This window comes from Sander lucioperca, chromosome 18 (assembly GCF_008315115.2).
Source record: "Sander lucioperca isolate FBNREF2018 chromosome 18, SLUC_FBN_1.2, whole genome shotgun sequence".
Classification (NCBI taxonomy): Eukaryota; Metazoa; Chordata; class Actinopteri; order Perciformes; family Percidae; genus Sander; species Sander lucioperca.
This window is the reverse complement of record NC_050190.1, coordinates 22,781,066-22,807,687: the sequence shown is the minus strand read 5'-3', so window position 1 is coordinate 22,807,687 and position 26,622 is coordinate 22,781,066. Positions and strand designations below refer to the sequence as shown.

Sequence of the window (26,622 nt, the reverse complement as noted above, 5' to 3'; positions counted from 1 at the left end):
AAACAATTACCGGTGTAACCGTGATAAAAATGTTGACGATAACAATTACCGTTTTAATACCGAAAACCGTGATAATTCAATTTTACTTTAAAGTGTTCATGTGTACAGTTTTACATTTTAATTTTGATTATGAAGAAAACAAGTATATAATTAGTAGTGTTTCTTTGATTTGTTTACATATTTTTCTTTATGTCTTATGTTTGGATTTGTATGTATTGTAATTTAAACATGCTCTACTGGAAATGTTCCTGACAAATAAGCTGTTTACATGCTGAACCCTTGTTCCTTTGATGTTAAAAGTTGCACTTTTGATAAGGTTTTGCCTGTATTTTTGTAATATAATAAACACTTTTTGAAACTATTTCAGCTTGTGTAGGCCTATCAGTGCAGTCTGAACATATTGACCACACTTTTAAAAATACCGCGATAATACCGAAAACCGTGATCATTTTGGTCACTATAACTGTGAGGTTAAATTTGCATACCGTTACATCCCTAGGGGGTACGTGAGATTTTTTCAAAATGCTAATTAAAAAATATGTCATGCATAATTCATAAAATAATTATAAAAATAATTATATTTAGTGATGATTCTAAACATTTGAAGTATAGCATTTAAATGTTGTTCAGTTACAACGTTGTTGTTTAGTAAATCTATCATTGACAGTGCTTTATTGCACCCCTTACATACTTTTTTTTCTAACAAATATGTTTTGTGCTGGTCAGGGGGTTCTTGGCTTAAAAAAACAATTCAAAGGGGGTACATTACTGAAAAAAGTTTGAGAACCACTGCTTTACATTATCTGCAGTTATTGAAAGTATTCAACGAAATCATTCTAAGTAGGTATAATTTGGTACCTGAGAAAAACGGCGTGACACAAAAAACAATAAAACTGCTTGCCAAAGACATGTCAACTGACGATCATAACTAGGAGGCCATTTTTCCAAAGAAGCGATATTAACCCTTGTGTTGTCCTTTGGGTCCCCGGGAACCGTTCAGTTTATTTGACGTTTTTGCATTGGCCTGGCGTTGAGCTTCGGGTCCCCCGGTGACCCTCGCATACTATGTGATGTCATTTCACGTGAACTGGCACGGGGGAGGGGGGAACCGTGCTGCGATCGAACGCGTTTGGACAGGCTAATACAAAATGTAAATGAACTAACCAAGTCCCCATGACACTAAGGACGATACAAGGGTTAATTACCTAGTAAGGTGCCTCCAAGTAATGAGTCACTTTCTTGTAATTAAACAGCTCTGCTGTTAGGTGTGGACAGGTATGTTTCCCACAGCATTCCTCTTTTGAATTCCAACTTTGTCTTAAAGGAGTGCTGCAACAGAGGCCTATTCTTTTTATGCTATTTAGACTTCCACTCCACTACATTTCAGAGAGAAATATTCCTACTTTTTACCTCACTCGATTTATTATATATATATATATATATATATATATATATATATATATATATATATATATATATATATATATTTACATTATTATATATTTGGTTTGGTTTGTTACTAGTTGCTATTCCTTTTGTTTTAGTCCTTAGTATATTGGGGGAAGATCCAAAAACACTAGATTCCACCCACGTTTCCCATAATGCAACTCAACAGAGTCTTTCTTTACACCAACTCTTTTTAACACCTTTAGGAGCTACGTTTTAAGTTGCAACTAAGCACATGAGAATCTCTGCCCTCAGGTCTGAGCAACTTTCCACTGAATTTCTCTCAGGTCTGAGCAGCTTTCTGCCGAATTCCTCCTTTGACTTCCAAAGATTGAATAAGCCTCTGTTGTCTGAATTTCGACAAAGCATTTCAAGGACTGCCCAGTTTTACATTACTACTTCAGCCTTAGGGAAACAATATGCAGGAGACTTTTCTATTTATTTTACATAGGAATTGGCACAGAAAGTAGTAGATTCTATAAAACTGTCAGTGCGTCCACATGATACAAGCCTTCCGTGACCGCAGTTGCTAGTAGCCAAGGAGGACATGGAGGATTAAAAAAAACATGATTGACTCTTCAGAAGAGGTCATTATCTTCACTCGAGTTTCTGCCCGGCAAAGTCACCAGACGCTACAATCTTCTGAACGAAATACAGAGAGAGTTGTGTGGAGCTGCAGTAGCAACTCATTTGGCAATGGCTTGAATGTAACGGACGTTCATTAATATCAAAAAGTTACGCACTAAAGCTTTAAACTCCTGATGCATTTGAGAACCTATAACCAGATTACTTGCAGTTAAACTCAGTTTTTGCCTTTTCCACAATCATAGTTTTTGTATTTGAGACTTCTGCATTAATAACATTAAACCTGAACATAGAAGCAAAACATTGGCAAGACCTAATATTTATCAAAATATTCTTCCATCAACTAGAACTAAACTATTCAATAAAGAAAAATAAATAAAGAATAATAATTTTATTTGTTAGCCACTGAAATTGTTGAGTTACACTGTGTTACACGAACAGACAGAAACTAGGAATTCTTTCAACTGTACCAAAAAAGGTATTGTACATAAACAGTGGAAGCAAGATCAGCTGAATTGAGGCCAAGGGTTACAGAAAGTTGACGGGAATTACTGCTGCGCGATGGTTACGATAAAGAAAAAAAGGGGGTAGTTACAAATCCACAACCATCCATACCACTGTGCCGTACATTGAAAAAAAAAAATACACGTTTAAAGAATGTTAAATGATTCATATTCCATTGATAATGCAATGTCAAATACAGCTCTGGTAAACAATAAAGTGATGTCAAAATCAGTACAAACTGAAAAGCAAAACGGTTTGTTTTTGTCAAAACAAAGGTTGTCATGTTTTCATTATCACTTCAGTTAACATTCAAATTCCTGGTCCCATTAAAAAAAACAAAAAAACTAAATTTTTTTCTTTCATTATCGGATCCCATACAATGCAGTTATTGTCTGCTTCTGTTAAATAAATGCCAGTGATTCACACGTCGGGTGTGCTATGTATGTCACCATAAATGATGTGTGGCCTATTTATGAGAGTACAAAGGATCTCTGGGAAATTAAACCATCTATGTTTTTGATTTGCGGGACTCCCCTTCTTTGTAATTTCAAAGCCAGCCTTTTATTACCTTAATGAAGGTCATTAACCAATTATTTGCTGTTGCATGTTATCCGTATGTCACAATAACTGAACACAGATGGGATTCTTTAACTTCACATTTAGAGCAGGCTGGTAATCATACAAGACACTGTGACAAATATAAAAATATTCCATACATCCACATATACAAATTACAACAATTGCTCCATACTGTAGCTCACATACCCTTTGACAGAAACAGGCTGTGTTACATTATAGTACAATAGAGGAGAATTCATTTTCACTTGGAGTAAAAAGCTTCATCAAGAAAACCACTGGAACTGCCAGTAAACTGGAAACGTAACAAGCTATTTCAAACTGTAATCTTCAAAGTGTTCAGTTGCATGCTATATGAAAAATATTTTTTTTTTATTTTCATTGTTTACATTGTTTCAAACACTGTACTGTATTTCTTCACTTAATAGAAAGCCTTCGCCATAAGACTGAGAAAAGTAGACGGCACAACTTAAGGGCCTGTATTGGACTTCTGTACACAAACTGTTTTTAAGACGCTAGCACCATCTGCTGAGCAAAGAGGAAATTACTCATTTGAATTTGTGGGCCGATTGTCTCATCCAGCCTTTATTATTTACCACAACCTTTTCAGCTTTTGATCATCTCAGCCATAATCGTTTTCTACTCACCCCACTGAACACAGTATGATGTAACTGAGCTGAATACTAAGCTTTGTACCTGGATCAGCTCAACACTTTGATTTCAGCAGTAAAGTTCAGACCCCATGTCTAATAATTATCTGTCACAAAACACCTTTGGCAGGAAATATGAGGGCTTCTTTTCAGAGATGTGATTGGTACATGCATTATAGCAATTGTGTTAACATGATTTGAGCACAGTTAGAAAAATCATGCACCACTGTTTTAAAATTGTCTCTGTACATGTGCTGCACAGTAAAGACCTATCACACGTGTTGGATTTGTCCAGTACAACTACTACAAAACACAGTCGAAATATAATTGTTACGAAAGGTATTGTAGGGCTATTGGATTGGACTTCAGGCGTATCTGTTACTCTGTCCATCCATTAGATTTTGTGTTACTGGTACTCCAGCAATTTAGTGTTGCTCACAAAGGCAGAGATTGATTTTGAGTATTTATTTCCTACTTCTACTCAACTTTGGAAAGCTTCCTTCAGAGCCACACAATACATTATACAAATGGTTTCACAGGCTGAGGAGAATTCATTGTGAGTGGAAACAATCATTTAAAATAGTCTTCCTCTGCCAATGATAAGACAAAGCTTTTCAGGGTTTCTGGACCTCTAATCCCACTTTAGGAGCCACTTAATTTGAGGAAATGCAAGCAATGCAATGAGAGACCAGATCTGTAAATAAGTGAGAGAGAGAGTGGAGTTACCTGGTGCATGCAATGAATACATGGCTTGTATAAAACACAAAAAGGAATAGGCTATATATGTTAACAATCCTTTACATCATCTGCAGGTATTGAAAGTATGCAACAAAATGTTTTCATTTCTGAGTATAATTTGGCACCTGAGAAAATGGTGTGACACATTGTAAAACTGCTTGCCAAAGACATGTCAACTGACGATCATAACTAGGAGGCAGTTTTTCTAAAGAAGAGATCTACAGTATTTAAAGTAATGTATGAGTCACTTTCTCAGCATTATATAAATCAACGTCTTGACACCTGGGATAACTAGTTTTTAAACTCATTTGAAGCAGCTCAACGAGTCCTCTGTGAGCTCATAAACAGCGTAAACAGCACTAATGCACCTTCTGAGCATACACCACAAACTCAGTAAATCACATGCATCACTATCTCTGTTTTGGTTCTGACCATTTTAAACAATGAAGCAACTATTTATTAGTGTCATTGTCAAAGACTTTACTACTGCCTCACCCTGGTTTCTCAGAAATCCTCGCTGTCTTGTGAGCTTTTATAACAGTCCAAAAGGTCTAGTAGTGCAGAGTTGAGTTGATTCCCAAAACCCAAAGTTCATGTGTCTGTTTTTCATCTCCACAGCCTGAATGCAGTCATAAATGTTGTCCTCAAGTGTGATATCTTTTTGTTCTTCATACATCCCAAAAATGTTAATGCTTACCCAAATAAGCTGTAACTACGGTTTAGTGTTTTTCAGTAGAAACAGATTTGAGAGATTTGTCAATGCCCAGCAGTCATATCAATCCAGAGGAGACTCTCATCTCTGGATTAAAAGGCGACCTCTCCAATAATCCAATATTTCACATTTGATGACAACCACAATACAGATACTTCCCTCGAAGATGCTCAAGAAATAATTGAAATCCAATGTTCCAGTGGCTGGCAGTAGTGGCACATCCTTTTATGTCCAGATCTCAGTCGGGACCATGGACTCCTTCGTTCCAACAGAGGGCATGAGGTTCTCCTCAGACAGGAAGTCCAGAGGAAACTGGACCAGGAAGCCTCGGATTTTGCGCAGCTCCTCCTGAGCGCGGCCCAGGTCGGTCTGGGCCAAACCCGGTTTGGACTGGTACTGCTCCAGCTCGGACATGTTCCTCACCAGGGATGAAGGAAGGCAACGAAATACCTGCAGAAAAACACACAAATACAGTATGTACTGTTTAAAATAGTGCTGTCTTTAACTGAAACACTAGCTTTTAGCCACTCTTGTAGATGGCTCTTGGGATTGCAATGTTAGTCAGTTGGCCGGGCCGTCGTGGTTGATGGTGAAATATCTCAACAGCTATTTGGATAGACTGCCATGATATTTGGCACTATATTTCCCTGAGGACATATCCCAAGGACTTTGGGGATGTCCCAAAATGGCCAGTGTACAGAGGATAAATCGTTAATAACTGAAGTCAACTTTGAGGAGCTCCGTGAGGAGCTCGGAGTAGAGCCGCTGCTCCTTTGCGTCGAAAGGAGCCAGTTGAGGTGGTTAGGACATCTGGTAAGGATGCCCCCTGGGCGCCTCCCTAGGGAGGTGTTCCAGGCAGGTCCAGCTGGGAGGAGGCCTCGGGGAAGACCCAGGACTAGGTGGAGGGATTATATCTCCAACCTGGCCTGGGAACGCCTCGGGATCCCCCAGTCAGAGCTGGTTAATGTGGCTCGGGAAGTTTGGGGTCCCCTGCTGGAGCTGCTGCCCCCACGACCCGACCCCGGATAAGTGGACAACGATGGATGTATGGATGGATGGATGGAAAGTCAACTTTCTATTTTTTCATTGATCCAAATTGATCTTCTGTTGTGTCACGAGTATGATAGCACAAGAGGAAATGATTGTGAATGAATGTATTTATTTCTGTATTTGTTTATTTAACAGGGACAATGGACAGTCATTGACTGACCCAGCGTTAGCCCAATAGCTACATTTCATCAGCAGCCTCTGGGCAGGCAAATCCACAAAGGAGGTATGGCATTAAATGTTATGCTTCAGACAGGGGAATAGAGAATAAACACTAAAGGCTACATCATACCAAAATAAAAGCTCTTTCCATTTAAAACATTACATCCTGCAAAACTGGATTGGTTAATGGTTGGTTATGTTTCAGTCATGATTTGATATTGTGTTCCAAAAGTTTGTAGCGGTCTAACGGTAAAGGATGACCGGCCAAATTCAGTGGACCTGTGCTGTACTACACAGTTGCCTCTGGCAGATGCTCTTGTTTGCCTGATGTTAGCTGAGTATATGTATGATATGACCGAATGGATGGCAAGATCACCACTGAACCTCATGTCTGATTCTTTGGTGAATCCTAAACTTTGCTTTCTGAAATTTACCCGCTGACTTGTTCTATATATTGTAACGGTTTGACCTTGCCAGTCAGAGGGAAACTCTGACAAATTTATATTTTTAGTGAAGAGGTCAAATATACACAGGACTATGTATTTTCACATAGCCTCTACTAACAACTAGGGTAACTAGTAAGGTTTCAGCAGACACAATAAACCCACATTTATACAGTATTTTAGTTGACATCTGCAAATTATGTTTAAGTTACAGTACGTACCTATCAAAAAAACATCTGGCACATGTGCTAATTCCTCAGCCTCATGAGTCATGACCCCCTAAACCAATTATTTTGGTCCATACCTTCTCATAAATGGTGGCGTTGCGGCCAGCTGTGGTCATCCACACCTCCTTATAGAAGCGCTCACTGATGGGGTCAGACAGGTCAATACTGGTGTCAGTGTGACCTCCAAGTATAGTCCTGTTCAGAAACAGAATATAAGATGAAATAAGATAAGATACACCTTTATTGATCCCCAGAGGGGGAAATTCAGGTGTTGCCGCAGCACAAGACAAAAATGAGTACAGATGGAGAAGTACAAAATAAAATAAATAAGAGGTATATACAACTAGTGAAAGAGTAAAAGTAAATGAACTATACACAAGCAATTAAAGACAGTGAGAAATGAGAAATAGAGTACATTTATTATGAAACTTGAAATTAAACTGTATCACTTTATTTAAAAAAACTTTGTTTGTAAATGTTTCAGTCAGATGAAGCCACTTCTCCAAAAGACTACAGTGGCATTTTCAATGGATGCTGTGGGGATATGGATGGCCAGATAAATATATAAAAGCAATTAGAATCAAACCATACCTTTGCATGTGTCCACTAGATTACAATGTGCGCCTTAAAAAACACAACTACCTCTCCCAATTACACACACACACACACACACACACACACACACACACACACCTGAAGCATTCAAGGCGAAGCTGAAGTGCATAGGGTCCAGCTTCATACTCCTGTCCATCCATCATCGAAGCCACCTTTTCGGAGTCTTCAACAATCACAGCCACTTCGCTGTCACGTTTACCCAGCATGCTTCTGTCGTTGATGTTAGCAGAACCTGAAACAAATACGCAGAACAAAGGATGGAAGCTGGATCTCTGCATTCATCTTAACCATGCTATAAATAACAATAATGTTATGGTTCTATAAACCGACAAACCATATGCCTTTTTGACTTATTAATATGCTCTGTATAAATACAACTAAACTTACACTAATGTCTAAAAAAGAAGAAAAAAAAACATGAAAGGAGAGCATTTCGGAAGGATTTGCAGCCTTTTCATTTGTTGATTGTTGTTAAAGTACTTTGAGAGAGTGAGCTGCGCCTTATTAGCCAGCAGAGGGCACAGGAGAGCTATGCTGCAGCAGCCACCACATATTTAAACAGTATTTGTATGCCCATTTGTTAGCTGCACACATGGTGAAATATACAGAAATGAAGCCATATTTTTAGATTTATCACATCTCAATTGGTGTCGAGGCTAGTTGCCTCAAATAGTAGTTGGTTAAAAACACATATGAAACAAAAGAGAACAGTGTGAGACAGAGAGAGCCGATGAGAGACTGACCGATGATGACTGTGTTGTCGTCAGCAATGAGCATCTTGCTGTGCACGTAGATGAGCTCTGTGACCAGGCGTCCCTCCAGCTCAGCGTGAGTTCGCAGGCCAGCAAAGGAGATGTAGTTCATCCAATGGTCATCCACTGGGAGAGGAGAGGAGAGGAGAGGAGAGGAGAAGAGAGGAGAGGAGAGGAGAAATTCGGGAATGAATGTAAAGATTTAAAAAGAATATGTTTACGGCATTTACTCTCTAACTAGGATGTTTTGGGACCGATTGGTGGGGATTGCTATGGTAAAAATACACACAGCGATACACTGGTAAGAGCAAATTACTTTTAACCATGTATCCAGCTAATTTAAATAGCTCACGTTACTGTATTGTGTATACAGGTAACCGGTGCTTAATTTGTAAAGTAGGAGTTCCCGGAGCGCAGATGGGGGGTGGATCCGGCGACTCAAAACGGGGGTTGGAGGTAACGGAACAAAAAAAATAAATTACACTGCCTACGTAGCTTCTCTGACTAAAAAAACCTAAACAACGCTGTGTGTACATCAGGGCAATGTTTATTTTAATTTCAGAACATGCACTGTATGGGTACGAAATGTAATGTCTCCACATTCTTGATCAGCGGAAATGATTTTCATATTTGAACAAGTAAAGCAAACTTAAGCCCTGCAGGTGTTTTCTTTTGCAGGGTGCAAATGTTTCACCAAAACAACTTCCTTCCCGAGACTATTTCGCAGAGCCACGTATTCGAACCCGGGCCGCTGCAGAGGACTCAGCCTACATGGGGCGCACGCTCTACTGGGTGAGCGAGAGGCTGCCCCGACTAGCACTTTTCTAACTCACAACATATAATGTTATAATTTATTCTTGTACTTACTCTCCTTTTTCAGCTGGGAGATGATTGAGTATTCTCCTCTGATCATGGTTCTGAGGAGGCAGGAGATTAAAACGCATCAATAAAGCATGTAAATATTGTACATGTTAGACTCAAATCAACTTGAAAGATAACACAATAGAATTCTAATGACACGCCCACATCTGCTTTCTCATTTCCCTTCACATTTCCTCTTTCAATCTAAAACTCATTCTTATTCAAGTGTCATGTGGTCCACCTGTAGTTGAAGTGCATCACAGCCTGAATGGCGTTCCCTCCTCCTGTGGTGATGTCCCCCTCAAAGCCAGGAAGCAGGGGGGTGACCACATACACACGGTACTTCTTACCCTCCCTGTGAGCAAACACACATCAGTTACATAAAGACACAGGCAAGCAGCGCTAAGATGTGAGAAGCAGAAGTAGAAGAAGAGAGGAGGTTAATCTTGTACCCAGCACATACAAAAACTTCCTTCCTATAACCACAAGTACTACTTCCTTGTAGTACTACAAGTACTAAAACAAATCATTTAAATAAAGGGAAGTACTTGTGCGCTCTGATGATCCTTTCAATGATGGCGTCTCCGATCCTGTTGTACACCGTCTTGTTGTCGGCACAACTGATGAAGAACTGGTTCTGATAGGAGAGAAGAGAACACTTTAAAGTTACAGAGTAGATAAGTATTTCATTCCACAATGAGATAGTCACTGAATACATTGATAACATCACTGAATCTCAGGGGAGCTATTTCATTTCTGACATTAAAAACAAGCCTCTCAAGAATTTAGCTTAACTCTCATGACAATTTGACCCCCCCAAATCACTAGCCACTACACTTGCACTAACCTTCATCCTGGACTTTACATCCCATTATATTCTTTGCAAATTTTGCACTCAACCCATTTAGCCTTTTTTCTTGCATGTATATATTTGTTTTTCTGTATTTATTGTTTATTTTATATTAATGTTTCGTTTTTTTTAAAGATTTTTTTTTTGGGGGGGGGGGCTTTTTCCCTTTATTATATAGTGACAGTGGATAGACAGGAAAGGGGGAGAAAGATGGGGGATGACACGCAGCAAAGGGCAGCAGGTCAGATTCGAACCCGCGCCGCTGCAGGACTCACACACACATTCTCATAACAAAACTACGCTCTTACTGGGTGAGCTAGAGGTCGCTCCTTATATTAATGTTTAATATGTTTGTTTGTTTATGTATGCACCTTTCACCAAGGCAAATTCCACATAAAGTGTACTAAATAAATAACAATAAAAACCTTTTCTGATTCTGACTGTGATTCTTCTGATACCCTGGTCTCACTGCTGCTTTACCTCTATGTAGATGTAGTGTTTGCTCTTAGCGATGACCTGGATGTAGGCAGCGTGGATGGACTCCTCGTGGTACTTTATGCCTGCCGACCAATCTGCTGCGGACCGTAACACCTACACATTATAGTATAGATAAATAAGAGCTATATAGAGGAAATGAGTTGACAACAGGTGTGAGTGTGTCTTTAAACAATCAAATTGCATGGTTAAATGTACCTACGTATATGATAAAAACATAACTACTGATAGTCAGTCATCATCACAAGGTAATACCAAACACCAGTATAAAAAAGAACATATTTCTTTTACGATTTTTCTCACCTATAAACTAACTAACGAATACTTCGGATCGATACTACTTACATTAATGAATAATTAGCGGTAAATAATTAGTAAGGGCATTCACTTCACTGCAAATATTTTAATAAAAAACAGCCAACATTGTAAGACAAGTTGTACATGCTGTTCACAGAGGTGTCAGCTAAAAAACATGAAACACAATCGTTTTAACGATACAGAGAAAACAAAAGAACACTTTCTCTTAAAAGCCTGATGGAGTTGTGGTAGGATCTTTGTGCACTTCTAATTTTAGTCAACATTTCACTCATGGGTTGGTTCTTTGAGTGTCCATGGTTTGTGCAAACATTTGTAGTTATATAACTTTCTGGGCCATGGAGAGTTTTTTTTTTTACACTCATTCTCTATTATCTTTTCCCAGCAGTGTTTGCAGACTGGGATGTGGAAAGTAGTGTGGGAAGGTGGGAGTTTATACTGTTCTCTGTAATTTTCTACCAGTGGTTCTTTTAAGGCTTGGTGAATGGTTGGCTGTATGCCCCAATTTCTCATTTTGTATAATTATAAAGATAAAAAAAAAAAACATTTCCACAAGTTGTGTTGTTTAATGAGTGCAGTTAAAGGTAAAAATGGTCCTTTTTCAGTTCTCTTACCTGCACTTTGGCATTGACACAGTTAGGGACTTGGTATCGGAGTTCATTGGCAGTGGAGTGAGACTTGGGCAGCAGGAATGGATAAGACAGAGAGCGATACTTTGGCTTCATGATCTGTAGTGGAGACAGTTGGAGACATTTGGCAGAGAGAGGGTTAATATAGGGTTAGAGGAGAAATGGAAAAGAGCAAAAAATAGGAAAATGGGAGGAAAAACTTGACGCCATGGAAAGTGAAAAAGTGTGACGATTAAGGTATTTTTTTTCCACTGTTCCATTCCACTGACATTTCCTAGGATTTCACCAGGTTAGTGTGTATTGTTCTCTCAATTGTTTTTAGTCAACAATTCATGATTTTCCCCAGTTAAATTGCATTAGTTAGCAACTACTTGCTAGGATTACTATTTAATTTATTGATTACAATTAAATATAAAATAAACAAATAAAGCAATTAAATGAATAGGATATCTGTCTAAAAAGGTGGTTACATTCTGGCAACAAAGAAACTTTTACCTTTTACTAGTTCATTTTACGTCAAACTTTTAGTCAAACGAGTTTAACTTTAAGTTTTAATCCTTCTCTACATCCCTGTGTGTTTGTTAATGTGCACAGTGTGTGTGTGTGTGTGTGTGTGTGTGTTACAGTACTGTTATGATATCAGTGTAGTGTCTTTAGAGAAGTTGGCGTGGTTAGCTGATTGACAGGGTTAGCCAGACACGTCACATGAGGTGGGCGCGTTTGTGTGATGCTGATTTAGCCCAGGGCAAGCGGCGGGCATGGAGATGGATTGAGGAATTGATTCACAGGAAGTTAGGCGGGGAGCCTCAATTGGCCGGCTGCACAACAGATGCTACCACACTATTGAAGACAAAGACGCTGGAAGACTATTCTTGTTTTCCCACAACGCAACTTTTGTAAATACACCTCTGAAAACGTGAACTACAACAACAAGGAAGAGCGGAGCTGGCCCGGCGAGGACGCGAAGCAGTGGACCCGGAGTGAAGGTTGCTCCCGACGGCGTGTTCACCGAAGCAAGCAGCCATCTTCAGACGCTAACGAAACAGCGACTGGGTGAGTCAGTTTAACACAGCACACCCCTCTTAAGCAGGAATGTATACGCTCATCCAGGCAAGCACAGGTCTCATTCTCACGTTAAATGCATCACGCAGGCACAGGAAATCAATACTATTAATGTTATGAGCTAGGTTAGCCATTAGCAGCTGTGTGTCTGTGTTATACGAGCCCAGGTTAGCTTAGCCTTGAAACAGTACCTTAGTGAAGTTCCAGCGCTGAATAAAGTGCCTGGCCACATCCCGCGCAGCTCTGCCATGAACCACTGAGGCAATGTCATGCCAAGGCATTCTGGGAGTGGTGTACCTGTCGATGAAGTCTGCACAGAGCAGAAGCAACCCAATGGGGACAGGAAAAAACAGTGTGAGATGGAGAGAGGATATGAAAAGATACAGTATGGTAGAATAAAGAAGCCAGGGACAGAAATAATGGGAGAACATGGGAGAAAGAAGCACAGCGGGGTCATAGAGTTTGGTGCAGAGAGAGGAAGAGAAAAAAGTAAAACAAATAAGTGCTTTGTGGTACTCTGTCCCACTTCATATTAGTTTCCCATATGACTATCGGTTTCCATCAAACTGGTACAACAGGAAAAATCATGAGATTAAGTAGGGCTTTGTATAAATAAAAAGAGTTTTAGACCTAGCAATGGGGAAAACTTTTCAGACTAAGACCAAACTAATAGTGTGTGTGTGTGTGTGTGTGAAACAGACCATCAAAAGGTTTCTCCAACTGGATCCAGTCCTTGTAGACAAAGTTGCAGTAGTCTTTTCCATGCCAGAAGCGCGTGTTTCCCTGCAACTCTCCAACACCTGTCTTTAGGCTTTGCACTGAACCACTCCCTACACAGACACGCACACACACAGAATACAAAATCATGTTAAATGGACTGCATTTACAGTATACTGTACAGCACTGTTATAGCAAAGTTCTTTACAATTGCCTCTCATTCAGCCAATTCATATTCCAACATTCTCGCATATTCTCTTTTCCTTTCTTCTCATACAAACACACCTGCGCTGTCGACGCTGCTGACACTGTCTGCGTGCTGCAGAGTGTGTTTGTGCAGGTGTCTGTACAGACTGAAGCGAGCCTTCCTACTGCGCCCAATCCCCTTCAGCTTGGGCAAGTCCACGGGCTCACTGGGCAGCGTCCCTCGTCCATTGCTCTTAGAGACGGCATCAACAGAGGACACACCCTTACTGGACGGAGTGTTAGCGGAGCCAGCCTGGCAGCATGAAAACAACAGCAGATGTACACTCAGTTGCTAGTTTATTAGCTGCACCTAGCTAAAACTAATGCTGTCTAATACAACACCATACAATAAATCCATGAAGGGGATTTTGTTGAAACTGTTTTAGAGCGGTGCTGATTCAACTTTACGGCAACTTTGGAGGCTGTAGTTCGGGGGTGTTGTTGAATTGTATTGTGTTATACTGACTGGTGTTTCTTGAGAAGGTTTAACAGATAAATATGGACTAGAGCTGTAACAATTCCAAATTTTACTGTACAATTAATTGTCCCAGAAATTGTTGCAATTAACAATATAATTGCCTCTTAATTGCCATTATGTAAAGTAGACTTACGATTAGACAATTATTTAATAATTATTACAGGCCTAATATGGACAGGTTAAAACACAATTAAGTATCGTGTGTATCTATGTTGGTTCGGGCATCTGGTAAGGATGCCCCCTGGGCGCCTCCCTAGGGAGGTTTTCCAGGCACGTCCAGCTGGGAGGAGGCCTCGGGGAAGACCCAGGACTAGGTGGAGGGATTATATCTCCAACCTGGCCTGGGAACGCCTCGGGATCCCCCAGTCGGAGCTGGTTAATGTGGCTCGGGAAAGGGAAGTTTGGGGTCCCCTGCTGGAGCTGCTACCCCCGCGACCCGTTACCGGATAAGCGGAAGAAGATGGATGGATGGTGTATCTATGTTAGTAATTCTATCCATGTCAGTATCAGTTTTCTTTATTCATAAGAAACTGATTCAACATTTCATCAAACACAAACTTGTGTAAAAGGTTTGGTGCTACTGTAGAGGAAAGGTTAAAGAGGCTCCTAAAATACTGTGATCTATCATCTGGGAACTATGAATATTCACAGTTTGTCTTTTATAAGAGCATAGTCATTATTTTTGAATGTCTTGAGCACAAAAATGAACAGTTTTGCCTAAAGGTTTCCTTTAAAGAATTAGTTTAGTCCTCTTGAATGTAAGGTCAAAAATGTAGCATATGTTGTATGGTGTAGTTATGTTATGAGAATGTGTGTGTGCTTGTCTTGTACTGTATATGTGTGTCATTAAATAGAAGAGGCATATTCAATAGCTGGCACTGTGAAAGTGTTTGCTCTTTATAGTCTGCATTCATGCACATACACATTCACCACAGGCTGCTACTCTTCACTGGCCCCCGTGCCACTGTGTGAGTTAGAGTAAAATATATTTCTCCATTTCCTCTCCTCCTTCTGGCATTTGAACCATTAGTCAGGAGTTTCTACCCACATTTATTGCCTATAACTCCAAACTGTAGACAGGGCGTTTTAATGAGATGTGTTTGTTTGTGTGTAGTTGTGTGTCCGACCTGCTCCAGGGCCACAGAGCGTGTCACACTGCCGACATCCGTCAGCCGGTGCTCTCGGTCGTCCCAGCGACCGTATGCCAGGTCGATCCCGCCCACGAAGGCCACTGATTGGTCAATGACAACGAGCTTCTCGTGATGCGCCCACAGATAGACTGAGGAGGAAACATGGTCTGGATGACGCATCACCTGAGACACAAAAGTGAAATACAGCACACATGGATCCACATAAATAGTACATAGAAGGTATAATATGTAATTGTATGTTTACAATATAGAGTCTGGTTTTGTCGGTGCAACTAGTGCAACACTGCATCCTCTTTCACTACCCATAATCCTTCAGTTACCTTGATGTTGGGGTGCAGGTGCAAGAGGGTCCTCTTGCTGTAGCCCGAGTTGATGCCCAGGGCGAGCTCCACCTCCTTATATAACATCACAAAGACGCGCACTCCCTGTTGCTGTTGAGAGACACAAAGGTAAAACAATGTTAAGAACACATTTCTTGTGTCTTTCCTCACAATTTGGCTTGTGTGTGTTCCTCCCCTCTCATCCTAAGAACACATTTCTTGCCATTTAATTATGCTAATTTTCAGGTTCATATTTGTATTTTGGGGTTCTACTAGAACATGTTTACGTGCTTTCATGTTCATTAAACAAATTTTTTTTCTCATACTGTCTGTCTGAATGTACCTGTATTCACCCACCGTCTGAAACGCTCCGTTTTAGTGTCTGTCTCTTTAAGCCCCACTCCCGAAAAAGCCCAGTCTGTTCTGATTGGTCAGCGTTTCCGTGTTTTTCACATCTGTGCTCTCAGCTTCTCTGCACTGTCACTACAGCCAAAGAATGACTGTAGCTGCTCTGTAGCGGCACTTTCTACCTATATATATATATATATATATATATATATATATATATATATATATATATATATATATATATATATATATATATATATATATATATATATATATATATATATATATATATATATATATATATATATAGTATAGTATAGTTGTGACATCACAACCGTACGGAAGTCTGGGCGGCTCATTTAAAGCATAGACAGTTAAAGAAAATGGACAAAGCAACGCCGTATCGTTCCCACGGCGACCAGTGAAGTCTATTAGAAGCACTTTTCTGGTGAGGGCTGAGCGTGCTGCGCAGCCTCCAACTGAGCTTGACGAAGATGTGACGTGAGCAACCTGTCTGAAAGTAAGTCTTGTAAGTCTGTCTTGTAAGTCTTCTGGTAGCTGTGCCAAGAGAAATCTCAATCATTCCCAATCTTGCAGAGACGGAGAGCGTAGGAATATGTAAGGAGATAACATAGACACAGGCTAATTATTGCTAACTAAAATGCTAGTTAACATTAGTAATTAAACTTAAACAGCTAATGTAAGTCGAAACTGCCTGCGTGCTTCTCCTGACTATACGGTAATTTCTCTACTATGCAACAGAAAGTCGCGTGGTTATGACACAATTGCTAGCCTATTTTTACAAAAACGTCTGCTACAGAGCCATAATGTGAGATACAAGGTAATGGAGCCTTTTATACATTGTCGTGTTTCTTTAGAAATAAACAATGGACAAATAGAGTCTTTAAACGCTTCAGATGTAAAGTTATTCGCTGTCAAAGTGACGTCAGAAATGAATGGCAATCAATGGGATGCTAACGGGCGGTGATGGCTTGGTAGCCTACAATCTCCCCATAAAGGGTACGCTTTGCAGATGCTCACTTACCCTCTTGATTTAAAGGCACAGTTTCTGAAAATGGCTGACTGCAATTCTCTGCAGATTGAGCATTTTGATACTTTCACAATACTTATATAGCACCAGGAACTGTTTTATAATTAAAAAAAAGACATGGAAATCTCACGTTTTACGAGACATTTTACTGTTCAAATTTCTTATGTTTCAATACAATTTGAATCATTTCTTAAAAGGAAACCCTGGGTATTGTTATCTAATGTAACAATATAATCCTGTTTTCTATTGTTAGTACAAAGTCTATAGTGCTCAATACTTGACCTGTGGGTTATTTCTGTCTCAAAATGTTTGCAATCTAATTCCTACTTACAGCTTTGCGTTTGAGGGTACAGTCTAGCCTCCACCTGTTTCCCTCCACTACAGGTCTCTTCAAGAAGATCTCTGGACTCAGCCTGGGGAAAAAGAGAGACAGAGACGCCAAGATAAGACAGAGACAGAAAACAGTTTAAAAGATAAAATTACATATTTCTGAATGCCTCACCATTACTTAATGAAACATTAGTAGAAAATAGATGTTTGTATTCACCCTTTAGAGCTCGCAACACTTTTTAATAAACTTGTATTACAGACATGACATAATGATATAGTCTAATGAGTCATTCACATTGGCATCCTGAGCATACACGTCTACAATGCCATTGGCTCACATTACACAGGCTGACACCTCATTGGTTAAGACTATAAGCCCAGTGATTACTGCTTTGGAACACAGGGATTTCAGCCACGTCGTACATTTGGCTCCGAGGGACCATAAACTATTATGTTTGAAATTACAGTGTCAGGAGTATTCTATCTCTGTCACTCCAAAACTCCATAAAATACACTATTAAAGGACGAAGGAAAGAAAAAAGTATACGCAAAGCAGTTGAGCCAGATATCACTATTAGATTTGATTTGCATCTTTGCAACATCATATGCGAGGTTACTGTGTGGTGTGACTATCATCTGACAATGTGACATGTGACAAATTAGGTTTATCTTTGTTTTGAACAAAAATTGTAGTGTTTTTTTATTTCAACACATTTCCGACCCTAAACATTTTATACTTGAATTACATGCCTGTTTGAAAAAGGACAGTGAGAGACAAAGGGGGTGTAGCGGAAGTGTAAACAGATACTATATCTTACTGGTAGTGTTATTTCTATTCTGGGTGTGTGTATGAGGCTGTGATCAGAGCCAGTACTATTGCATTGCCTGTCAGAAAGTCAGGAGTTGTGGGTAATACATAATGAAATGTGTTACAGCATGTACAACACTAAGTGGGTTTCAAGGTGTCAAGTTGTCAGTTCATTCTTTGGAAAGAGTCTGATGATGCTCTGTGTGTTTACCAAACTACAGAAATAAGCCATTACAACTATTCTATATTGTTTTCAGCTGGTGCATGATACTATTTTTACAGCCTCGTCTACATCCTATAATTAAATACTGCTGCATAATTACTCTACCTGTGGAACTTCTGTGGTAAAACAGTTCAATGTTAAACCATTCGAGAAAGGATTAGGGGAAATAGCATGCAGGATCGACCCACAATACAGCATGGATGTAAACAAGGATTTTGAAAAATCAAATGTCTGCAAATGTTTTATGAGGATGTTATTGCACTCGACATGTACGAAACCATAGGGTGCACATACTGCATTTTGGTGACTCGTATGGACTGTAAACATAACTTTTGTTTGTTTACAAGGAAAGTCCACAAGGCACCATAGACTGTTAATATTAATGGACAACGCATCCGGTTCGGCGAAGTGCTGTAAATGCGGATGTGCCTTAAACCTGCATTCTATCTGAATTCCAGCAGGAGGCGACACGTGCGGTAGCAAAACATTTCCAATGTTAGGCTCTGTGAAGGCAGTTAGCTCCAAGACTAAAGCTTGATTTATGGTTGTGCAAAGGCTCCGCACAGAGCTTTCGCCGTAGCCTACGTAAGTGGCCTGAAATTTATACTTGGTGGCATTGGTAAGTGCGTTGATCTCCTTAAAGCAGCCATATTATGCTCATTTTCAGGTTCATAATTGTATTTTAAGGTTGTACCAGAATAGGTTTACATGGTTTAATTTTCTAAAAACACCATATTTTTGTTGTACTGCACCGCTCTCTCTCACTGCTGCAGATCCTCTTTTCACCTGGTCTCTCTTTTAGCTACAGAGTGAGACCTCTTTTCTTCTTCTTCTTCTGTACTATCTTTGATTGCACATGCGCAGTAGCTCAGATGTAGATCATGTCAGCTAGCTAGCTCCATAGACAGTAAAAGAAAGGCTGTTTCTACAACTTCGGTCAGTTACAAGGCAGGATTAGCTGGGAGACTTCTAAATGAGGGCGCACATGTAAGTAGTTCTTTTGTAGATTATGGTGAACTTGTGTGTGTTGTAGCAGTGCTTTGCTATTGAGAACGAGGTAGCATGCTAGCGTTAGCATGCTAACGCTACGAGCTAATGGTTGCGGTTAGCCAGCTCGTTTCGGCTTGTGACGTCACAAGCCGTGCTGATTTTGAACAGCTCACCCAGAGACTGAAGGCAGGACACATTCAGAAACCGTATCTCACTCTAAACAGCATGGATGGATTTTTTTCAAAGTTTGTATGTGTGTGGAAGCACCAGAGACACAACATAACACCCCAAATCCCAGAAAAAGTGATTTTTTCATAATATGGGCACTTTAAGAAAATAGCAGGGCCGGCATGTGCGTGGGGAGTGTGTGGTAGAGCGAGTGAGAGAGCTTTCGGGGGGAGTAGCGACTCTAGAGAGGCATAGTGAGAGAAACAAAGTGTCTCCCCTGTGCTTTCTGACCACGGTGGGAAATCTGTAGCAGGAAAAGTTTACCCTCTCCTTGATTTCATGTTGTTTATGGAGAAAGAGAACCAGGAAATGAGTAGGGGGAAATGCAGTGCTACCAAGCCACGGCTGAGCGACGTGCGTCGCTGCGATGTGTAGTTACATTTTTCGAGAGTACACGTCAGGCTACAGCATAGCTTCCGGCGCAGGTCCGTGTCTCCACGTACCTACGTACGTAGCCACGGCGTAGATTTACGCAGAAGCAAACATCACGCTTCAGTTAACCTTGCTTCATGTTACAGGCTCCTGGTTGAGTCCACTAATAAGAATATTGTTCGATCTGTTGTTTTGCTTCTCTGGGATTATTATTCAGTCAGGTTTGGAGAAAGTTAAGGCTGCACAGGCTGCTGCAGTGTTACAGCACGACGGATATAATCCACTGAGCTATATATATCTGGGTTTTCACACTTCAGTGCTGATAACTGACACTTGTTGACATTGTGCATTTTCACACAAAAGACACACTAAAACTCACCACCAGTCAGTGATAAAGATTTCCTCTTTGGCCTCCTCCAAAGCATCAGCCACATCCTCCATGTAAGTCTTTCCATTTACGTACCTGCAATGACAAATTACAGTTAATTATAGTCATTTGCAAAAACAGACGTGCTTGTGTAGACACATACACACACAGGCACAAACTTCCCCAACTTTCTTAACCTTGCAAGCTTCAGCCAACACCCATAGCTGTCATGATGGTGTTGGCTGAAGCTAACTGTTCTTTAAAACACTCTCTTTTAACATTAGCTTACAGGATCGCAGAGTGTTTTTCACTCAGGCTCTGTGCTGAGTACGCAGACAACGTAATGCCGTATCACACGGACGATTCAATAACACAGGATGTACAAGCTGAGGGGGAGAGAATGCAAAAATACCTGAAAAATGGCAAAGCAGCCAAAAAAGACAGAGGAAAGCAGAGAAAAAACAAGATGTGTTGAAAATGTGTGAATTATTTTTTTTTACTCTCCAATGAGCAGGTTTTTGTAGAGAACATTTTTTAAATGAAATCTACAAAACTATCTCTATCTAATTCAAATGGTATATACATGCAGAGCTGAAACAATTTATTGACAATAAAAGAGTTACATTTTAATTGCAGGACACTACATAGGTCTGTCGGAAAGAAACACGTGGAAATGTTTAAACTAATGCAAAAAACACTTTTGCTTTTCTGTGGTTTATTCTGTTTCTATTTGCATCAAGTCTTTCCGCTGACTCGACAACATAAGTTGTGCTCTCTCCCAGTGTGGTTACCATTTGGCAGGGATGTTTTCCTGCTCCTGTGCAAATGATCCACAGCGGTGATCTCGGAGGAAAGCCTTCCCGTGATTCCTCACGAAGCTCTCGATGCTCTGACCCCACCAGCGAGCGTGTCTGTAGCTGCTGCACTTAAACACCAGGGTCCTGCCGCGAGGATGTGCACACACACACACACACACACACACACACATACAAACACAGACACAATGAAATACATGCCTGTGCTCACACATACAGTACAGATACTACATGTAGTCATTGTATTTGCTCTGGCACCCTAAACCACATTAGTGCAAAAATGTTTTGTTTAATTTTGCCCTTAGCTTAACAGACTGCTGATCAGTTTATAAAAGCAGGCATTGTGTTTTCCTTTTTTACGAGATAACGCAGCTTGGTAATCATTCCTAAAATAAAATAAGCCCTGGATTAAGAGTGTTGGAATGAAAAGGAGCTAAAGGAAACAATCCACCCTGTAACAGCAGACTGTTAGCAACAGCTTTAAGCAATGAAGCTGGGATTTGTTTTAGCCTTTTTTATAGTATTTTAGAACACTGCTTGGGATTTGTAAAGCAAGTTGGGGAGCAACAATGTTTTTAGCCATCTAGAATTATCTATTAATGGTAAACATCTGGTAGAAAACAAATGTAAAGCGTTTTCAGCAAAGAGGGAGACTGTTTTTCTCCATTGTTACAATTGCTATAGTGCACTCCACCTACACTTTAAATCAGAAATGTACACCTGGTCCCCGGAGAATGTAGGAAGTCTCTTTCAAGTTTTTTTTTTTGGCATATATAACGGTTTGGAATACATTTTAACAGTGTGAGAGCCTAAGGGAGGATTTTCTTAACTGATGTTGAATTAACATTATCATCATTATCCACTGTGAGGCGTTACTCAAAATATACAACTCCTTAGGCATCTGCAACAAAATTCCCATGCACACAGAGAGAAATATAACCTGGAGAGGCTGTCAACCCGGACTCCGTGTTTGGTCTCTGTGTCTTTGGAGTCCATCTTGATGCTGAAATCTTTATCCACCAGCAGAACAAAGGAGATGGCCCCTGAGTCTGGCTTTATGTACAGCAGGCAGGAGTCCTTCACCACCAGCCAGCTACACAACACACACACACACACACACACACACACACACACACACACACACACACACACAGTCCTCATGATCAGCATTAGGATGTATGATTTATGTGTCGTACATAAAGTCCTGCAGATCTTGATTCATTGTTGTGTGGACCATTTCTTGTATTTCTTGTTTTAAGGATAAGGAGTGTAGGAAGAAAATCATCATGGGGATGTAGGTGGATGGACAGAGCCTTTCAAACGTGTGTGGGATTTTTTGTGTTGTCTTCAAAAAACAACAATAAAAACGGCTCACATAATAATTTGGCTGTGATGAAGAGAAACAAACAGACAAACAGATGAAGCAAGCATGTGCCAATGAAGCTGGGCTGAAGATGCTACAAAGACTTTTTCAGCAAAATATGAAAATAATGATCAGACGATAGGCAAAACTAACACTTATTAAGATATTATCATTATTATGTTTTTAAATATGCAATGAGTGGTCACGGTGTTTTAACATCCACACTTTGACAGCTTCCTGCCCGGGCCTGGAATGTTTAATTTCCTTTGTAAATATCATCCATCACACCTACATCCTACGATTCAGACAAGTTTGCCAGTTAGAAAGAGAAATTAAAGTAAAAAATGCTAATCCATCTTGTGTTTAATCAGAGTTCCCCTCGTAAACTGTAGTAGTAAGCTCAAAATGGAATTAAAAAGAGAGTAGCTATAAAGAGGAACCAAATAAAAACATTACATTTTGTTTAACTACCATCAAGTTAATGTGAAATACTATATATATATATATATATATATATACACACACACACACACACACACACACACACACACACACTACCGGTCAAAAGTTTGGGGTCACTTAGAAATTTCCATTATAGACAGAATACCAGCTGAGATCAGTTGCACTGTTTTTTTAATCAGGGCAGCAGTTTTGAGATTACATTATGCGCTTACATAATTGCAAAAGGGTTCTCGACTGTCGTAGAAAGAAGTGGCTGATCTTTAATGCAATATCTACATTGCCCATTATCAGCAAGCATTCATCCAATGTTCCAAAGGCACATTCTGTTTACTAATCTGATATCATTTTAAAGGGCTAACTGAGAAAACATTGGAGAACCCTTTTGCAATTATGTAAGCACATAATGTAATCTGAAAACTGCTGCCCTGGTTAAAAAAACAATGCAACTGATCTCAGCTAGTATTCTGTCTATAATGGAGTGGAATGTATATATATATATATTTGCTTGATTACAAGAAGAAAACCACTGAAGAGCAGCGATACACATTATGTGAACACAGCATCTACACCAATGGGGGACAGGGGTAATCACACACCGTTTAGACCAGCGGTAGCAGGCCTGGCTTTGACCACAGCAGTTCATCCCAGGGATACGATGTCCGCCTGAGCGCTTATAGATCATCCCTTCCCTGGAAAAGACAGAAAAATAGTATTTTCTTAAGTAATATGTATGCACTATGATGTAAGGAGAGAATAAATAACAAAATAGGAGACTTAGAAGTTTGTAAATGAGCACACTTAAAGAAAGTGACACAGGATTTGTATCCCGAGCCTCTCGATTTCAACTCGAGAGCTTCACTCTGCTGTGAACTGTTAAGTGCTCAAAAGGGACTGAAAGAAGAGAAAATGCTCACAGTCCTTTGGGCCCCAAGTCATGAATGAAAGACAGCTGGCTGATGTCAATGAACTCCATCTGAGAATAGACAGGAAGAGATAACAGGAAGCTTCACACAGTGACTCTTGTATAGACAGACCCAAAAAAACAAAAGAAAATGTGATATATCCTGTACTGTACTCATCGACATGTGACTAAGCAGGCAGCTATTACAGTACATCCACACACACACACCATCTCCTTGGAGGCAATGTGACTCATCCTAGATTACCTCAACATGTGTTGTCATCTCTGATATTAACTTTTAATGCGTCAGAATGATGCAAAGTAATAATATGTCAGCACATAACAGACCAATGCTACTGTATGTCTAAACCTTGCATTGGTCTGTTTAAAGGCTCATTCCACCATCAAGGTAAAGTAAGTATTGGTAAAGGTAAAGTTTAGTATGGTAAAGATTACACACTGTATTAATGGCCCAAATATAAGATGTTGCTGATATTACGATACTCCCTATTTTGCATCACTTGTATTTTGGATAAAGAGTTTAAAAAAAAAAGAGAAATACTGAACAAAACAAGGTATTGTACTGCATTATAATAATAAAATGACAGTAAATGAATACAGTTTTTTATTTGTGATTTAGAGAAAAAAGAAACGTTGTCTTATGTTTCTTTTTTCACAGTATTTTTCTTCAGGCATTTTACAGACTTGAGGCCTTTTGCTCGCTACATGAACAGCAATAATATACTTAAATGTGTTGAGTGTGTCAACACAAAGCAGACACGGTGCTATGGGTAAACACATTCATAATCTATGTCAACACTCAAGGGTAGAGGTTATGCTGAAAACTATGTTAATTCTATATACTTTTTACTGTGCATCTACAGTAAGTACCTGACATGATACATTTAGCTCATTCATAGAGATGTTTCTAATACACACACGCAATTAGTGTTAAGTTGAACTTTTAGATTGTCAGGCAGTCATTACAGTATGAGTTTATGTCACAGCGTGCAGTGCTTAGTAGGATTACTCACAGTATGGTGATATTTGCGGTACATGGACATCTTCAGCAGATTGTTCATATAGTCTTCTAATTGTCTCTGTAGAAACACATACACTATATTTTGGCCACTGTGAGTATTTATTTATTAAGACAAAATCCGTGCACATTAAAAACTCACATGCACACACACTCACATGCACACTCACATGCGCACACACACACACACACACACACACACACACACACACACACAGTCAGAAAGGGTTTTAGAGGATACATGTGCTGGCAAATAGTTAAGTGTCGTGGCAACAAGTGAGTGCAAGGAGAGCTCCTTGCCATAAAGTTAAGATAGGACTTAAGAGTGAATCTTAAAACTTCCAACCAGAAAAAAAAACAGGCAAAAAGGCTGCAGACAGTGTTGCAACGTACCCTCCTGCTGGAGACCTGCTCATCTCGCACCAGCTCGTCTCCTCCTCCCCTCGGCAGGGAGGGCATCTCCCTCACCTCACTCTTCCTCACTGTCCTTCTCCTCACTGTGTGGCTGAGACAGAGAGCCAGGAAATGAAGATGTTCAATTCAAAACTCCAAGCTCCCAGAGAGCACTTGTCAAATAACACAGTGTGTCCAAATTTTGTGCTTAAAGTTTGAGGACAAAGTTTGAGCACAAACAACATTTAAGTAATGGCTGTTTCTGTTCCACAATTGCCTGAAGCTAAAAAGCCAGTTGCAGATGCTGCAGCTGAAAATTAAAACTCAATAAATTATGTTAAAATTCCCTGTGTACTTTCCTGCCAGCAGGTGTTTAGACAGGCAAATAAAAAAAGCTTGAATAAATTGACAGGTTGCAGTTTGACTCACTGCTGTGTTACATCAACCAGGAACAGAGAACAGAAGAATGGACATTTATTTAACTGAAAACAGGGAGACTTATTATTTTCAGGGCAAATGAACAACCACCAAAGCAATTGTGAAAATCCACCATGCACCCGTTGCTATAACATTAAGTCAAGATAACAGAAATGGAGAGAGAAAGAGGATGTAGGGCAAAAGTAAATCCTATTAAACTCCAAGGGCAACATTCCTTTGTGTTCAAGTGTGTACATCACCAGAGAGAGAGAGATGGAGGGAGGAAGGGAAAGAGACAGAAAAATAATGGAAAAAGAGAAACAAAGGGAGTTAAAATGTCCAGAGTACAACTGTAACGTACAGTGTGCGTGTTTGTGTGTGTGTATGTGTGTGTCTGTGTGTGTGTGCATTATTAATTATTAATCAAGCTGTTCTCTATAAGGTCAATGCAATGTGACAAAAACAATTGTGCATTTGCGTCTACATCTAAACTTGTGTCTGTTAATGTTTGCACATGTTCACGTCCCTGTGTGTGTGTGTGTGTGTGTGTGTGTGTGTGTGTGTGTGTGTGTGTGTGTGTGTGTGTGTGTCTGTGTGTGTGTGTGTGTGTGTGTGTGTGTGTGTCTGTGTGTGTGTGTGTGTGTGTGTGGGCACCAACCTGCGTGATGGCAGCGGTATCCTCATGAAGGTCTTGTATGTCCTCAGCTCTCTGTGCAGCTCCATGAAATGTTTCTCCTTCCTCTTGACCACCCAGGTAAACTCACCGTGCTTCAGCTCAATCTTAAACACTGCCGGCAGAGACTTCTCACACACACACACACACACACACACAGAGGGGAGAGAGAGATGATCAGCTAAATATATTTCAGGGCAAACAGCAGGGTCAAAGTCATTTTAGTTGCTTTAAAAATTGTTATTTTAGAAGGAAACATCT

The 26,622-nt window shown here is 40.0% G+C and overlaps 1 protein-coding gene across 2 annotated transcripts in view; it reads right to left on the bottom strand.

Moving 5' to 3' along the window:
- Positions 1-2,407: 2,407 nt before the first annotated feature.
- pld1a (phospholipase D1a) overlaps positions 2,408-26,622 on the bottom strand; it is a 38,994-nt gene continuing 14,779 nt past the window's right edge. For both annotated transcript variants that reach the window (XM_031309931.2, XM_031309930.2), the window contains exons 4-26: positions 26,347-26,489; positions 25,272-25,383; positions 24,874-24,939; positions 23,853-23,911; positions 23,535-23,627; positions 22,054-22,206; positions 21,090-21,239; positions 20,311-20,394; positions 17,312-17,393; positions 15,582-15,692; positions 15,238-15,423; positions 13,672-13,885; positions 13,371-13,499; positions 12,861-12,979; positions 11,593-11,706; positions 10,649-10,759; positions 9,867-9,955; positions 9,560-9,673; positions 9,325-9,374; positions 8,449-8,583; positions 7,784-7,937; positions 7,168-7,285; positions 2,408-5,661 (exon numbers count right to left, since the gene is read on the bottom strand). In XM_031309931.2, coding sequence (XP_031165791.1) covers positions 5,437-5,661; positions 7,168-7,285; positions 7,784-7,937; positions 8,449-8,583; positions 9,325-9,374; positions 9,560-9,673; positions 9,867-9,955; positions 10,649-10,759; positions 11,593-11,706; positions 12,861-12,979; positions 13,371-13,499; positions 13,672-13,885; positions 15,238-15,423; positions 15,582-15,692; positions 17,312-17,393; positions 20,311-20,394; positions 21,090-21,239; positions 22,054-22,206; positions 23,535-23,627; positions 23,853-23,911; positions 24,874-24,939; positions 25,272-25,383; positions 26,347-26,489 — 2,811 coding nt within the window. In that variant the 3' untranslated portion in view covers positions 2,408-5,436. The remainder of the gene's footprint in view (positions 5,662-7,167; positions 7,286-7,783; positions 7,938-8,448; positions 8,584-9,324; positions 9,375-9,559; positions 9,674-9,866; positions 9,956-10,648; positions 10,760-11,592; positions 11,707-12,860; positions 12,980-13,370; positions 13,500-13,671; positions 13,886-15,237; positions 15,424-15,581; positions 15,693-17,311; positions 17,394-20,310; positions 20,395-21,089; positions 21,240-22,053; positions 22,207-23,534; positions 23,628-23,852; positions 23,912-24,873; positions 24,940-25,271; positions 25,384-26,346; positions 26,490-26,622) is intronic.